Source organism: Trachurus japonicus, chromosome 9, assembly GCF_045865225.1.
Source record: "Trachurus japonicus isolate A0001 chromosome 9, Traja_1.0".
Taxonomy (NCBI): domain Eukaryota; kingdom Metazoa; phylum Chordata; class Actinopteri; order Carangiformes; family Carangidae; genus Trachurus; species Trachurus japonicus.
Genome location: NC_140915.1, coordinates 5,325,750 through 5,342,387, shown reverse-complemented (window position 1 = coordinate 5,342,387; position 16,638 = coordinate 5,325,750). Strand labels below are relative to the sequence as shown.

Below are 16,638 nucleotides of genomic sequence, written 5' to 3'. Positions count from 1 at the left end.
TGAGGCTGAACTCTGTTGTCATGACAACAAACATGTGAGGCTGAACTGTGTTGTCATGACAACACACATGAGAGGCTGAACTCTGTTGCCATGACAACAAACATGTGAGGCTGAACTCTGTTGTCATGACAACACACATGAGAGGCTGAACTCTGTTGCCATGACAACAAACATGTGAGGCTGAACTCTGTTGCCATGACAACACGCATGTGAGGCTGAACTCTGTTGACATGACAACGAACATGTGAGGCTGAACTCTGTTGTCATGACAACAAACATGTGAGGCTGAACTGTGTTGCCATGACAACAGATGTATACAAACATGACAATTAAAGGTCAGAGACAAAAACCTGCTGACCAGCATACACATCTGCTTATTATGGGATGTTAGCTTTGAATGTTTCACTACAAACACCACAGAGCCTCAGGAAAGAGGAGGAGCCACCAGCTATTGATTATAGATCAGTTATTGTCTGACACATTACATGTGTTTCTGTAGTTGACTGGACTAAAAGCAGAGAAGAAGAAAACAGCCGTCACCATGACGACCCTCAGTGTGGATCAGTATGGGAATGGCTAGTGGCTACGTCATCACAATCTAAAACATCACTTCCGTGTCCAATCGCAGGATATTCAGGATAGAAACAATAGGCAGAGCCGGGTCAAAAACAGAGCGGGAGCTTTCATTTATGAATAAATAAACATATATATTCATGTATATGAATTCAATGCACAATATAGCATATATACGTATATATATGAAGAGTTCTTTTCCAAAACGCTATAAATCCATTTTAATAGTTTTCCAGAAAATGACATTTTTTACCTAGACCCACCCTTTTTGTTAATATTCAATTTATCCTGTTAAAATGATTGTTGGCTCAGTCTGGACATGTTGAACAATGATTATTAAATCAAACAACAATATTGTTGATTAAAAACTCAAAGTTTATTTTATTTTTTCTCAAAACGCTATAAATCCACATTTAAAAAAACAAAAATTGATGGTTTCTGTCTTGAAAAACCAACCAACATGACATGAGAACATCACTGAGGTGCTGCGTGTCTCTCTCTCTGTGTGTGTGTGTGTGTGTGTGTGCGCGCGCACGTCGGGGGGAGGGAGGGGGGCGGTAATGATGTCTGTCTCTTTACATGTTAAACAAAGAGAACTATGGACTATGAAAGTTTTAATAGTCAAAATACAGACGCTATCATGATGTGAGCACATGTTGCTGTAAACAAAACTACGTCTTTGCTGTAAAAAAAAAAAAAAAAAAGAAATCGATCGTTGATACGGAGGACACCCGGCGTTACAGGCGGGGGCGGGGCTCGTACGGTATGCGGGGGCTGTGGGGGTATAGGCTACTTAACGGCACAGTGTCCACCACATAAACAGATACAGTAATTAACACAGAACCCAGAAACTACTGAATGAATGACTGAAAACAGACCTGGGTTCAGAGCACCGCCATGTTGGACTGCATGGAGCGCTGCTCATAGAATTCTGAGGAGAGGGAGGAGATGTCGCGTTTTGGCTAAAAATAGACTTGGCGCTTATCGCGGTTTGGAGGGAAACTGCATCTTGCGGTGCCTTTTAAACAGGGAAATGTAGCGATTTGACGTGAGACGTTGATGGAGCAGTGAATAGGCTCAGTACACAGCAAAATGGCGTGACAAACTCATTTTTTTTAAATTTGGCGTTTATCGCGTTTTGGAAAAGAGCTCTTCATATATATATATATATATATATTTCAGTGAATTCACTCGGTGATTTATTTCGATCGATCAGCTGTGTTTACCGTTTCAGGTGTCATAGATGGTTAGACAGATTAATCAGTCCTCTAACATCCTAAAGTTTTACTTGTCAGAGTTTTTCAGTAGAGAAGCAGCTCAGGTTTAAGTGTCGGGAGTCACTGTGGGGACGAAGGAAACAGCTGTAAAGTTAACCTCGCAGCAGGAGTTGGACACGGAAGTGACTCGTGACGTGACACTAGCCATTCCCATAACATCAGCCTCATGTCTGCAGCTCAGTGTCAACACAACTTTCACATCACATTCATCTGAGCACAGAAATAAAACAGAGTCTGACCTCAGAGTCTCCAGTCTACAGTCTGGACTCTCCAGAAAACCACTCAGATCCTTCAGGTCTGAATCCTGCAGCTTGTTGTTGTAGCTCAGGTCCAGTTCTCTCAGGTGGGAGGGGTTGGACTTCAGAGCTGAGCCCAGAGAAGAACAGCTGATCTCTGACAAACTGCAGCCCCACAATCTGAATAAAGAATAAAAGAAGAATAAAGAGTTGTTTTTTGTTTGTCTCTGAACTATCTCAGTTCTTTTAACTCAGTGAACACAACATCACATCAGTCTGTGTGTATGGAAAGCCGTTTTAGTCATAATGAAATAAATTACTAAATGCATAAATAAATAAATATAGCCATGAAATGAGTCCCGAATTAAATAAATAGGATGATAAATAGATATAAATGAAATATAAATACATATATTTTTATTTTGAAAACAATATTTTTATTTTTTCAGGAGACTTTTATTTTCGCCTCATTTATTTATTTCCTAATGTCACATTTATTTATTTCCGGCGACTTTTATTTCATAACGTCACATTTATTTATTTCTGGGGACTTTCATTTCATAACGTCACATTTATTTCACTGCTCTTTTATTTCATGCTGCAATATTCAAATGAGGGGGCGGGTTTATCTGGACCCTTTCAGAGTAAAACATCACACGACGGCCTATTCACCTTATTTTGCGCTGGATCTAGTGTGCGGAAGTGCTGTTGTTGTGAATTGTTGAACAATCTACTTTCCTATCCACTTCGCTATGTGTTAGTACTGGTACTCTGGTTGAGAAGAAAAAATAAATAAAATAAATAAATGTGACGTTATGAAATAAAAGTCCCCAGAAATAAATAAATGTGACGTTATGAAATAAAAGTATCTGGAAATAAATAAATGTGACGTTAGAAAATAAAAGTCTCCTGAAAAAATTAAAATGTTGTTTTTAAAATAAAAATATATGTATTTATATTTCATTTATATCTATTTATCATCCTATTTATTTAATTCGGGACTCATTTCATGGCTATATTTATTTATTTATGCATTTATTAATTTATTTCATTATGACTAAAACGGCTTTCCATATGTGTGAACCTCTTTTTAAATATATTTACGTTTGTACTTGATCTCTTGCTCCAGACTGTTCCACAAAGTCACCACCTCTGTCATGGCCTGAGTGGGTCTGTGTCGCCTTCACTGGCACTAAGCAGCTTCGAGGTGGATGTTAGGAACCCGGCTCTCACTTAAGTTTCACTTTCACTTTCATGACGAGGAGGGATTCTTGCAAATAATGGTGATATTCAAGCAATGCGACACCTTCCTGTCGGGTTGTGTAGATGGTGTTGGAGCTATTTGTTATTTTTGTAATATTTAATCCCTTATTTAGTTATATTTTGTTGTTTAGTTTTCAGAAATATACTTTTAGTTTGTTTATTATATTTAGTATTATTTGAGTTAATTTGAGTAATTTGTTAATGCTTTTATTTTGAAGGCACCGGGGAGTTTAGAAGTATGGTGGACAGGTAGAGGAGGCCAGGCACCTGGGTGGGCTTATGGTTTTTTACCACAGACAAGGGAGGCAGCAAGGACCCTTTGTTCTTTGTTTGTTCTCTTCACTGTTGGAAATAAACCCATGATGAGAAACTTTATTTTTTGCCTGGACATTATGTTCTTCCTGCTGTAAAGTCACTGCTCAGGTGCCTCAGTGGCCCTTTGATTTGATTTTGTCTATTTTAGTGTTTTGATACTTTTTAGATTTTTGACAAACAGCCACTACAGATACATTAGCTCATCACTATTCATCCCTCAAACAGCTGCTGGAGACAGAAACTTAGGTTATACGTCTTCTGTTCATTTCCATGCACCAGGAGATCTGGATGTTTACGACGCTACGCGCTGGTGCTCATGGGAAATGGAGTCTTCCTTCAGGCAAAACACTACTGCTTTGGTCCACTGGCGCCGCCAAACTCAACCAAAACAGAAAGTTCTTTAGTTTTGCTTTAAATGAACTGTTTCAGCAGTTGTGTTTTAACAGTTTAGAAAAAATGTTAAAACTAGTTTAAACCAGTTCATAGTGATGGTAAAAAGCTGTTCTTGTGGATCATCAACACACACACACACACACACACACACACACACACACACACACACACACACACACACACACACACACACACACACACACACACACACACAATCAGATTATTGATTATTGATGACTATGGAGTGAAATGAGCTGAAAGTGAAGAGTCATTGTCAGTGTGAGAGAAGAACAAGTGGAAACATGAGACAACAACTATTTCAAACGTCCTTCATTCATGACATCAAAGTCAATGATTCAAGTTCTGAGTGAAGATCAATCAGGTTCAGTTGTGGATCAAAGATCTAAGATCTACAACAGTAACAGTCAGTGAACTGACCTCAGAGTCTCCAGTCTACAGTCTGGACTCTCCAGAAAACCACTCAGATCCTTCACTGCTGAATCCTGCAGCTTGTTGTTGCTCAGCTCCAGGTGTCTCAGGAGTCTCAGGTGGGAGGGGTTGGACTTCAGAGCTGAGACCAGAGAAGAACAGCTGATCTCTGACAACCTGCAGCCGATCAATCTGAATAAAGAATAAAAGAAGAAGATTGAGTTGTTGTTTTATTTAATGTGTCTTTTTCAGTTCTTTTAACTCAGTGAACACAACATCACATCAGTCTGTGTGGACTGAACAATCAACATGTTTCTTGTTCTTTTGACACAAAATTAAAACATTTTAAAAATGTTAAAGCTCAACAAAGTCCAAACAACAGGTTTGAACAGCTCCATGTTGAGTTTCTTTCACTGTTTGTCAGAACAGAAAACCTCTGGTTGTAAACTGAAGCTGAAGTGAACAGCAGTTCACACTGGGACTGAAACACACTGATGAGTTTGTCTTTTCATTGTTGTTGACAAACAGCTGATTGAAGTTGTGTAACAGATCAACCAGCTGCTTCATCCAGGAAACATCCTCAGGTGTTGAGACTCTTTAGTCACATGACCAATAGGGAGATGAAGGAGAGGAAGACGAGCAGCAGGACGATGAGGAAGATGTGAGGTGTGATGTGGATCAGAACGTGTGGTCCTATGATGCAGATTGTTCTGTTTCTTTGTAAATAAAGTTTTTACAGCAGACATTCAGTCACTTCCTGTCTTCTTGTTTCATAAAGTGTTTGTTCAGTAAAGCTGCTCTGAGATGGCTCGTTCACTTTTTGTACTGAATGTTTCAAAAAGAAACAAAATTAATTCATTTCGTTTTCATTCGTTTGGGGTTCAAAGTGTTAAACCAGTTGATAGTGATGATGAGAAGCTGTTCTGGTGGATCTTCATCATGTGGCCTTCTACACATCATCCACATGTCAGCACAGATTCATCAGCTGCTGCTGACCTCAGCTCAGTCTGTCCATGTACAATCAATATCTGATCAATACCTGTTGGCCTCAGTCTGATCCTGACAGCTGGTTCTGGTTCTGGTTCTGGTTCTGGTTCTGGTTCTGGTTCTGGTTCTGTTCTGGTTCTGGTTCTGGTTCTGGTTCTGGTTCTGTGGACCATAAATCCCTCATCAGATCTCTGTTCAGTCTCTGTGACTCTCTGACTCACGACGTAAACAAACGAAGCGACAGTGGACTGTGGCGTCTCCAGGAGGAAGAACTGGTCCCTGTTCTGGTTCTGGTTCTGTTGGGACCTGGAGGAGGACGAGTGCTGGGCCTCAGTCCACCACCGGAGCTACTGAGACCTGCAGAAACAACCAGGTGACCTTCAGCTAACGTCCAGAGCCTCCTGCACCAACACCTGACAGGTGTTCAGCTGACCTCACTGATGATGGAGAAGAACGAGTGTGATCTTCACTGAGACGCTGCAGCACAAACACATTGAAAGGACCCGGATCCACAGCCGATCCACATCAGACCAGATGCTGCTGAAGGCCGAGCTTCAGGCTCCTGTCAGGTAGACGGAGAGCTGCTGTGTCCCAGCTGCTTCCTGCTGTCCACACTGACTGTGAAGTGGTCTCTTCCTCACAGCTCCACTGGCAGAGAGCAGCTGAGGAGCTGAAGCTGGATGGAGCTTCAGCTCCAGAGGCTGTGGACACAGTCACAGTGGCTCAGGAGACACTGTCCACTGTCTGAAGCTGACCTCTGACCCCTCACTGACACTGGAGTCATGTGACCAGAGGCTGCTTCACACACACTGTGGACAGGAAGTAAACTCCTTTAACCTCTTCAACTCCCGGGGGACGCCGGCATCTCAGCTTGCCCAGGCTACTACAACACTAAACATGGCATTTTTGGTATCTGTGGCTTCATTATGTTTTTATTTGTTTGTTTTTTCAAATTTAGCATTGTCTTTATTTCATTTATCATTTACTTTGTGCAAGAATAAACAAAATATCAGTCCAAAAGTATAACCGTCGTTATAAATCTTTTTCTTTTTTTCCCCCTCATTTCAACCGCTGTTCAACCGAGGGAGACAGTCTCACAATTTTATTTTGAAGTTACAGGAAGACGGATGTTGATGTTACCAGCTTCCGGAAAGGTCAATGGACAATATAAATACAGATTTAACTTATTACATAGTAAATGTGTACAAGATGGAGAAGAAGAAGAATTGTAAATGTAGCCTAAGTGTGCGCAAATCCGCAGTGTTGTTAAACGTCATGTCAAAACACGGAGCAAATCGTCACGATCGTCACACGTGTGTGTATGTATGTGCGTGCGTGTGTGTGTCATGAATGTATTATGGTGTGTGTCCGTGTCCCTGCTGTAACGGCTGCTCGCGGTCGCGGTGTTGTGTAGCTGAACGGAACGTCACGATGTCACAACCATAGACTGTAAGCTATGGGCAAAACACGGAGCAACCGCCCCCCCCTCCCCCTCCTGCGTGTGTGTGCGTGGGAGGGGGTTGTTGACAATTAAATCAATCATGAATCATTCATTGATTTGAGTGATTTGATTCTCAATAAATTGCTTGACTTGGATTCAGATTCAGCCTATTTTCCCCATTTTGACTCTCATGTCCGCCTGGATCTTATCATGAAAAAAACACTGCAGAATGGTCATACTTTGTGCTATCTTCTTCAAATTTGAACTTGGTGTTCATTGATAGTGTGCTTACAGATTCATACTTTAATTTACCTTCATGGATAAAGTCACAAAGGCTGTTTTTTATTTTTTAATCATTTATTAATTTTTAGGCGGACAAAAAATCTTAATTTTTTGCACACTTACTAGACCACTGCTCTGTTCCAGTAATACCTGAAGTGTTTCTGACACTTTCACAAGAAACTCTACAGTGTCCCTTTCCTGGCAAGCCCTCATTTATGGATATAGTCAAAGTGGTTCGGAAGCTACAGCTATAATAATTTGAGCATGGAATTGTATGCGTTTTTGCTTCAAAATAGGGTGGGAGTGGAAGAGGTTAATGTCATGTGACCATGAGCTGAAGCTTCCTTCCTGTGGAGCCCAGTGTTGATGTTCATGAGCCTCAGTGTCTCCACCAGGGACGGACTGGCCATTGGGCAATGTGGGCAAATGCCACTGCGGCCGCAGGCGGCTCCACCAAATAGATAAAGTGGAGCGGAGCGGCTGCATCAATAGGCGGCTGCAGCCACAAATAAATAAATAAATGAATGAATAGGCTAAATAGATACATAAATAAAGCGGAGCGGCTGCGTTAATAGGCGGCCGCAAATTATGCCACGGACTAACACAAAACTAACTCTTAACATGTTTCAACATTAAAACTTATTCTAAGGGGTGGAGAGGGGGGGTTACTGTAGGTTGTCTCACTCATTCAATCACGCACGCACAGGCACACACACACACACACACAGAGAGAGAGAGAGACACACACAGTGCTCTCAAGCAGGGACATGCGGTCAGGGGACTCAATGAGTTTACGTCCGGCCAGGCAGCGGCCGTAGAAGCCACTCGCCGTCTCGTTGTATTTCAGAGAGGCACAGAGCTGCTCTGGCTCTCCTGCCCGGTGTGTATCTGGCCCCCCCAGACGTGAACTGTAAACAAACAGACGCCCCCTCGGTTTTTGCGTCCAGCAGTTAAGCGGGTATTTCAACTGCAGTGATGGATAACTCAAGGCTCAACAACTTTTTAAACTTCATTTGAGGAATAAACGGCAGCTTTTACCTGACGGAGACCAACGCCTGAGCTACGGTAACTAACAGCTAGCAGCTTTTACTTTATCTCTCTCTCCCCCTCTCTTTCTTACACGCACGCACACACACACGCACGCACGCACGCACGCACGCACACACACACACACACACACACAACACACACACACAGGAGGTTGTCTGTCATATCTGTTGTATACCTTGTAACAGCTTGTTGAGTAGGCTACAGTTGACATTATTGTTGCTTCGGTTTGAGTGTGGATTAATGGTTTGTTGTGTAATGTGAGTGGTGGTCTAATATCGTGATCCTGTTATCGATGAGTTGGATTTTAATAACAGCTGATCAGCCAAATGCCGCGTGGATTGTGATGAGAAGGTGTTGCACACATTTTAAGACTTATCCCCCTGAGAAGGCGATGTGGCCTCTCTCTGTCAAAATTGCCAGGGCCTCTTTTTGGTGCCAGTCCGCCACTGGTCTCCACAGTGGGATCATCAAACCAACACTGTTCTCTGAGCTACAGGACTTTAACCTGACCTCTCACACTGGGAAGCTGCTTTGACCTTTGACCTTTGACCCTGAACCAAGCAAAGAGGGAAAACTCAGATCTACATCACATCTGCTCAGCTTCAGCTACAGTGGCTGATCCAGCTGTTCTGTTAGCAGCTTCATCTGAGAGCAGCTCATCATCATCATCATCATCATCATCATCATCATCATCATCATCATTATCATCATCATCATCACCATCATCACACTGACCTCTGAGTGACCTCTGACCCTTCACCTTCTACCAGCTGCAGTAACATGGAGTCACAATCAGTCGCTGCTTCAAACTGAACTTCACACATTTGAACTGAACACAGACAAAAGTCCAACAGGTCCAGTCAGTGAACTCACCTCAGAGTCTCCAGTCTACAGTTTGGACTCTCCAGTCCAGCACACAGAACCTCCACTGATGAATCACTCAGGATGTTTCCACTCAGGTCCAGTTGTGTCAGGTGGGAGGGGTTGGACTTAAGAGCTGAGGCCACGACTTCACAGTGACTCTCTGAGAGCCAACAACCAACAAGTCTGTGAAGAGAGAAAATACGTGTCAGAATGAAATGAGATGAAAGCTGCAGTAAAAACACAGTTGATGCATCTGATGACAGGACGTGATGATGTGATGAACATCTGAGCTTCAGCAGTTTGACAGGAAACTCTGAGACCTGCACTGGTTTAATCTGGATCTGTGTTTTAGATGAAGATTCATCAGGTTTGAATAAAACCAAAGGGTAAAAATAAAGAAAACTAAATGAGTGTTTTTGTTGATTAAACAGCAACAACCACAACGAGCTGAAGATCCACATGTTGGAGCTCACAGCTTTTCACCTTAAAAAATAAAACACGACTCACTTGGAAATGTTTCAAAGTCAAACCGAGAATAATGAAAATCAGTGAAAACTGTGTGAACTCAATCTGAATCTGAACTCAATTAAACCACTGATCGATAATTATATTGATCATGTCTGGACTCACCGAGCCTTCCTGCAGTTCCTCACAGCTGGGATCAGTCTCCGTCGTCCCTCCTCTGATGTGTTGTACTTGTCCAGGTCCAACTCATCCAGAACCTGCTCTGACATCTGCAGCATGTAGGCCAGAGCTGAACACTGGATCTCAGAGAGTTCCTTCTCTGATCTGTTCTCTGACTCCAGGAACTGTTGGATCTCCTGATGAACTGACTGGTCCTTCATCTCCGTCAGACAGTGGAAGATGTTGATGCTTCTGTCAGGAGAGATTTTATCAGTCTTCATCTCCTTCAGGTTGTTGATGACTCTCTGGATGGTTTCTGGACTGTTGTATGTCTGACCCAGCAGACCTCCTAACAGCCTCTGGTTGGACTCCAGAGAGAGGCCATGAAGGAAGCGAACAAACAGGTCCAGGTGACCGTTTCTACTGCGGAGGGATTTCTGCATGGCTAACCACAGGAAGTCATCCAGGTTTAAACCAACATGTTGTTTTCCTAGGAAGTTCTCCAGGACCTGTGTGTTCCTGCTGGTGAAACAGTGGAACATGTAGACTGCAGCCAGAAACTCCTGAACACTCAGATGAACAAAGCAGTAGACTGTTTTCTGGAAGATCACACTCTCTGTTTTGAAGATCTCAGTACAGATTCCTGAGTTCACCAAGGCCTCTGTGACATCCAGACCACACTGCTCCAGGTCTTCTTGGTAGAACATGATGTTTCCTTCCTGCAGCTGTTCAAACGCCAGCCTCCCCAGCTTCAGAAGAACTTCCCTGTCGGCCTCCGTCAGCTCCTGTGGACTCGTCTCATGTCCTTCACCGTACTTGTTCTTCTTCCTCTTTGTCTGGACCAGCAGGAAGTGTGAGAACAGGTCAGTCGTGGTCTTGGGCAGCTCTCCTCTCTGGTCTGTGGTCAACATGTGCTCCAGAACTGTAGCACTGATCCAGCAGAAGACTGGGACTTGACACATGATGTGGAGGGTCCTGGACGTCTGGATGTGTGAGATGATTCTTCTGGACAGATCTTCATCACCGGACCTCCTCCTGAAGTACTCCTCCATCTGGGCGTCAGTGAAGCCTCGGACCTCTGTTACCCTGTCGACACACGTAGGAGGGATCTGATTGGCTGCTGCAGGTCTGGAGGTGATCCAGACCAGAGCCGAGGGAAGCAGATTCCCCTGGATGAGGTTTGTCAGCAGCACGTTGACTGATGACGTCTGTGTGACGTCAGACACAACCTCCCTGTTGTTGAAGTCCAGTGACAGTCGGCTTTCATCCAGGCCGTCAAAGATGAAGAGAAGTTTACAGACAGCCAGCTGCTCTGCTGTGACCTTCTGTAATGTTGGATGGAAAACATGGAGCAGCCTGAGAAGACTCAACCGCTGATCTCTGATCAGGTTCAGCTCCCTGAACGAAAGCAGAACCAGCAGACTGACATCTTGGTTCTCCAAGCCCTCGGCCCAGTCCAGAGTGAACTTCTGCACCGAGAAGGTTTTTCCAACGCCAGCGACACCGTTGGTTAGAACCACTCTGATGGGTCTCTGTTGGACAGGTGAGACCGTAGAGACGTCCTCTCTCTGTTGGACAGGTGAGACCGTAGAGACGTCCTCTCTCTGTTGGACAGGTGAGACCGTAGAGACGTCCTCTCTCTGTTGGACAGGTGAGACCGTAGAGACGTCCTCTCTCTGTTGGACAGGTGAGACCGTAGAGACGCCCTCTCTCTGTTGGACAGGTGAGACCGTAGAGACGTCCTCTCTCTGTTGGACAGGTGACACCTTAGAGACGTCCTCTCTCTGTTGGACAGGTAAGTCTTTAAAGATGTCGTTGCACTTGATCGTAGTGTCATGGAGGGTCTTCTTCTTGGACGTTGTCTCCAGCTGTCTCACCTCATGTTGGGTATTAACCTCTTCACTCTGTCCCTCTGTGATGTAGAGCTCAGTGTAGATCCTGTTGAGGAGGGTTGCACTTCCTGTTCCCTCAGTTCCTTCAGTCACTCGTTCACATCTGCTCCTCAGACTGATCTTATATTGATATAAAACCTCCTGCAGACCACGATCTGCTGAGAGAGAAGAGACAGAGTCAGACTGAAGACAGAGGGCCCTAGTTTCCTAGACCGAGCGCAGTCTAAGCGCAGAGCAGCTTCGCCACGCCAACGAGGCGTGTCCAGGTGTATTTTGCAATTTTGGTGGACAGCGCAGTCCGACAAAGAGGGAGGAGACAGGGCGGGAGGGAGACAGGAGGAGGAGAGAAAGGCGTGAAGTGGGATTAACACAGCCGATTCGGATCTTCACCAATCAAATGAGCTCCTCTCCTCACCTTTAACTGCGCCGCGGGCGATGCCGGTGCAAGTTTGTCATTTTATACTTTGACATGGACGGAGGAGACAGCGATGCCAGAGGCCGAACCTCTCCCAGGAGGAAACAGCTGTTTTGGTCCGGAGGTCCGAGCTCAGAGTGACCGAATAATGAGTTTACTAATACCCTTAATCAGGTTTGACCTGATACACTGAGAACCGCTGCCCAGTGTAAAAAACAACAACTAATAAACTAATAAAGAAACTCACATTTATTTAAACCCTGTGTAAGAAAGATGAGAGGTGTACACTAATCACAACATTAAAAAAAGTTAATTAAGTTCATCCCTGCTGTGTTAATTCAGGTGGAGTTTCCATTACGCGTGCCAACAGCCTTTGATCTGACCGTCAGATGTAACAATCTGTATAGATATAAATTTACGTGTTGATTCCATTAGTTGCATTAAATAGTGGTTATTGTGGTTATTTATTGCATCTAAATGTGCCTGTAACTGTGGAAACCTGCCTGTGAGGTCTTGGTGACGTGTGTGCACTGCGCGCCGGTGAACCAATCTAGCACTGCGCTGGCTGCGCTTCACCCTGCGCTGAGAGTAGACCTGGTTGGAGCAGGCGAGCTTTCAGCGCACCCTCGGAGGGGCATTTTCGCACGAAACTTCCACTGCGCCAAGCTGAATCTGTGACGCCTCCCCCTGCTGCGCTGCCACACCCATCTACCAAGATCTACCAATCTGCCAAACTGACCTTGAGCCAGGCTGCGCTGGTCGAAACTTGCATTACACCGGCTGCGCTACCTTCAATCAATCAAGCAAACAAACTTTATTTATAGAGCAATTTCCCTACATGGACATGTAACACAAAGTGCTTTACACACAGAGAAAAAGAAGAAAAGAAAAGAAAGAAAGAAAAAACATTTAAAAAATAAACTAAAATAAATAGGAACATAGAAAAAACTATTACAAATGAAGCCCCTCCATACTACACTACACACGCACACACACACACACACACACACACACACACACACACTACTGACACTAAGGAGACATGGCATGACACTGAGGATTGAGGAAGCGCTATCTTTGGGGCCGTCCACACTGGGAGGAGTGGCAGGCCGTGCCACAGGGGCACCAGCGCTCAGGCCCCCCGACCCCGACAGACCACAGCCAGCCGAGCCGAAGGGACCCAGGGACAGCGCCCCCAGCAGCAGCCCAGACACAGCTCCCAGCGTGGAAGACCCCCCTGAGGAAACACTGGAGTTAAAGTGCTAACTAAAAACATAAGATAGGATAAAAACCCTGAAAAAATAAGTAAACAGAGTGAACAGCTTAAAAGGATAAAAATATGTAAGATAATAAATAAAAAGATAAGTAAAACAAGTAAAATTATTTAAGGTTAATAACATCTTTAAAAGCAAGATAGAAGCAGATACATAAAATAAGATAGAACCACATAAGAACATAAGAAGAATTTAAAATCTAGTTAAAAGCCTGACTAAAAAGGTGTGTCTTTAACCTTCCCTTAAAAATATCAACTGTCTCTGCGGTCCTGAGGCTCTCCGGCAGGCTGTTCCACAGGTGGGGGCCATAATAGCTAAATGCCACCTCACCATGGGTTTTGGTTCTGGGTTTTGTGCCACCTGCACTGCGTCACCAAACTAGGGCCCAGAGAGTCTGACAATCTGATCAGATTATTTAAGAGAGAAAATTAGAAACAATGAAAGTCATCACTCATAGTTGATGTTTTATTTTTTAATTTCTCAAGTTCTAGGAGCAGAACAGAGAACATCAGAGACTCTCTGGTTTTTAAAAATGTTTGGCTCATGGGTAAAAACAGCAAGGAACAGCTTGTCTGCCCAGTCTAAACCAATGAAAACACTAAGGACAAACTACAAAGTAGCTCCCAATTTTCACAGTATACAGAATATTAATCACATCATGATTTTTTCTAATCATAGAAAACATCTAACCAATAACAAAATCCCTTTATGTTTTAATTTGTTTAATCAACTCTTCACAAAAATGAATTCCATCTTACATTAGTTTGAAAATCATGTAAGTTATTGTTCCTCATTGCCAATAGTGACATCATTTTAAATGTCCGTCCTCCTAAAATAGGCCAAGTGTCAGGTAGAAGTCATAAAACTAAAAGAAGGGCACCTGAACATGACATACCCAGTATGAAGCAAAATGACACATGGACCACATCGTCCATGTGTCCGACTAGAGGCCATTACAATACAGTTCCCTGTCATTACTGCTGTGATTGTTCGTAAATATATTTTATAATTTAACAAACACCTGTTGGTTTCATTTGTTTAATTAAATACCTACATTTTCAGGTTTAGATCAGTTTGTGTTATTGGACGAGTAAGACACAACAGCTACAAAGACTTACCTGTCCAGTCCATCACAGAGCTGCTCTGATTGGCTGTCTGCAGTCCACCTCTGGTTCTGGGTCTTTGTCCACACTGGGGACAGGAGGGGGGTCCTGAAGAACCAGACTGGTCCCAGTCTGAGGTGAAGCACTGTCTGCAGAACCAGTGTCCACAGCTGGTGGAGACTGGATCCTTCAGGACGTCCTGACAGAGACCACAGCAGGACAGCTGCTGGTCCACAGAGACACCACTCCTCTTCCTCTCTCTGTGAAGACATGGACACATTTCTGTTTAAACTAGAGCCACCTCCTCCAGGTCGTTTCCTCCTCCTCTCAGACGAGTTCCAGATGATCTGACCCCTGTTTGTCCAGAGTCTGTGTTAGTTTGACCATGTTTAAAGCAGAAGTAAGTGATATATTTGTGTTAATATAAGTCTTAAATAGTTATATCTTCCGACAGCAATCACTTCTATAGAGTGTTTGGTCTGAAACACGGGTCTGTCAGTCCCTCTGCTCTGCTCTGAGCCCAGGAGAAAACATTTATCGTATCCTACAGTTTTTATCCAATGAGGAGAGAGAACGGCATGCAGGGCTGTGTGTGCAGCCAAGGGACGCCGTGAATGTGGTGACGTAGGGACGAGGACTGTTATGGTGCGTTCAAGGAAACTCGTATTTTTCCGACCTGTGAAGTGGTACCAGTTCGATCTGGTACGAGTTCACCGGTCGGAAGTTACGAGTGGCCGTTATAGTGACTTTCACAGGTAAAACAGGTCGGAAAAACACGAGTGGGTTGCCTGGAACGCTACAAAGTCGTAAGTTGTGACTTGAAGCTGTAATTTCCGATTTCAAAAGCCTGCCTGGAACGCAGCATTAGCGAAAACGACCGGATCGCTTACTTCTGCTTTAAGTAAATCAGTTTAATGAATTGTGTTTAATTGGCTGGGTGTTTCACTTCCCTTTTAAAGTCCCACTCCCGTGACCCTTTTCGGTCATTTTAAAACCAGCTCATTAGCAATGCACCTCTGGAGGGTGGGCGGAGACTGCGCTGCTCTGCACCCGCCCAGCCACCTCCTCGCACCCCACCCCCCGCTTGCTGACAGCTGGACATTGTACAATTACAGATTCAGCGCGTTTAGCATAAAACTCCACACTGGGATTTGATCCCAGACTGGAACATAGACATTCCTCACAGTGCAAGCTGCTCTACCAGGTGAGCTATACCTGTTATACTTTGACAGCTACACCGAGCTGACAAGTCTTTCACCTCTGAGCCAGATGCAGAGCGGGGCGGGAGCTTGTAGCACTAGTGCCCTCCCCTGGAGCTGTGACACGTCAGCTCCAGTCTCCTTGAAACTGCCAGTTTGCGTCTGCCATTGGTTCACAGCAGTTTGAAGGCAGAAAAACTCAGAAATACAATTTTGCACTTCCTTTTCTGCTGATATGTCCTCTAACACAAGAAAAATGCCACAGGAACATGTGAAAAGCACGAAAAACACGATTTTCATGGGAGTGGGTCTTTAAGGTCAAAGGCTTTACACAACAATTCGGATTCTGAGATGGAGGAGGCGGAGATTCTAGTTTTGAATGTTGCTCAATCATAGTTTCTATTTTCCAGAAGTGAGGAACATGTATCTACATGTGGATCTATGTAGTTTTTCAGATCGGCTTTCTTCCTGCCTGTCGGCCCTGATGAACCTTAGAGGAGCTCTGAAACTGACAAATGCTTCACAGCGAGGAGACTTGGTGGACTTCAGATCAAAGCATCAACCATAAACTGCAATATGCATTATCTTTATCTCTCTCTCATTTCCTGTCTTCTCTGGACTGTCGGCCATCAGCACAGAAACAAAATGCTGGATGTTGCAGGTCTCTTACCTTGTAGCTGGAGGCTCATGACTGGAGGACGGATCATCTTCAGATGGATTACTGTCTTCAGATCCTGGAGTCTCTCCTGTGTTCCCCTCCTCCTCTGCACAACCACTCATCTTCTGTACTTCAGTCAGTCTGAGAGTCAAACCAGTAACACTGACGGTTAGCGCATAAATACAGGAAGTAGCCCCAAGTCTGACAGAACAGGAAGTCACAAACACACACACGGTTAAACTCAACACTGCACCTCACACAACCAACAGATCCTCATCTTCTCCACAGTCCACACAACAGAATCATTAAGACAGAACTCACCTTGTTCTCCTGCTCTGATCTGAGTAAAGACTTCAATTCCAT

At 44.1% G+C, this 16,638-nt stretch overlaps 1 protein-coding gene across 2 annotated transcripts in view; it reads right to left on the bottom strand.

The window, feature by feature from the left end:
* The window catches only part of LOC146980765 (NACHT, LRR and PYD domains-containing protein 3-like), a 26,666-nt gene extending 10,028 nt beyond the window's left edge, over positions 1–16,638 (bottom strand). Inside the window, exons 1-7 of one of the 2 annotated variants that reach the window (XM_085785766.1) lie at positions 16,597–16,638; positions 16,288–16,416; positions 14,434–14,678; positions 9,741–11,781; positions 9,120–9,293; positions 4,496–4,678; positions 2,090–2,266 (exon numbers count right to left, since the gene is read on the bottom strand). In XM_085785766.1, coding sequence (XP_085641892.1) covers positions 2,090–2,266; positions 4,496–4,678; positions 9,120–9,293; positions 9,741–11,781; positions 14,434–14,678; positions 16,288–16,397 — 2,930 coding nt within the window. In that variant the 5' untranslated portion in view covers positions 16,398–16,416; positions 16,597–16,638. The remainder of the gene's footprint in view (positions 1–2,089; positions 2,267–4,495; positions 4,679–9,119; positions 9,294–9,740; positions 11,782–14,433; positions 14,679–16,287; positions 16,417–16,596) is intronic. The other variant, XM_085785767.1, reaches the window with a different exon arrangement.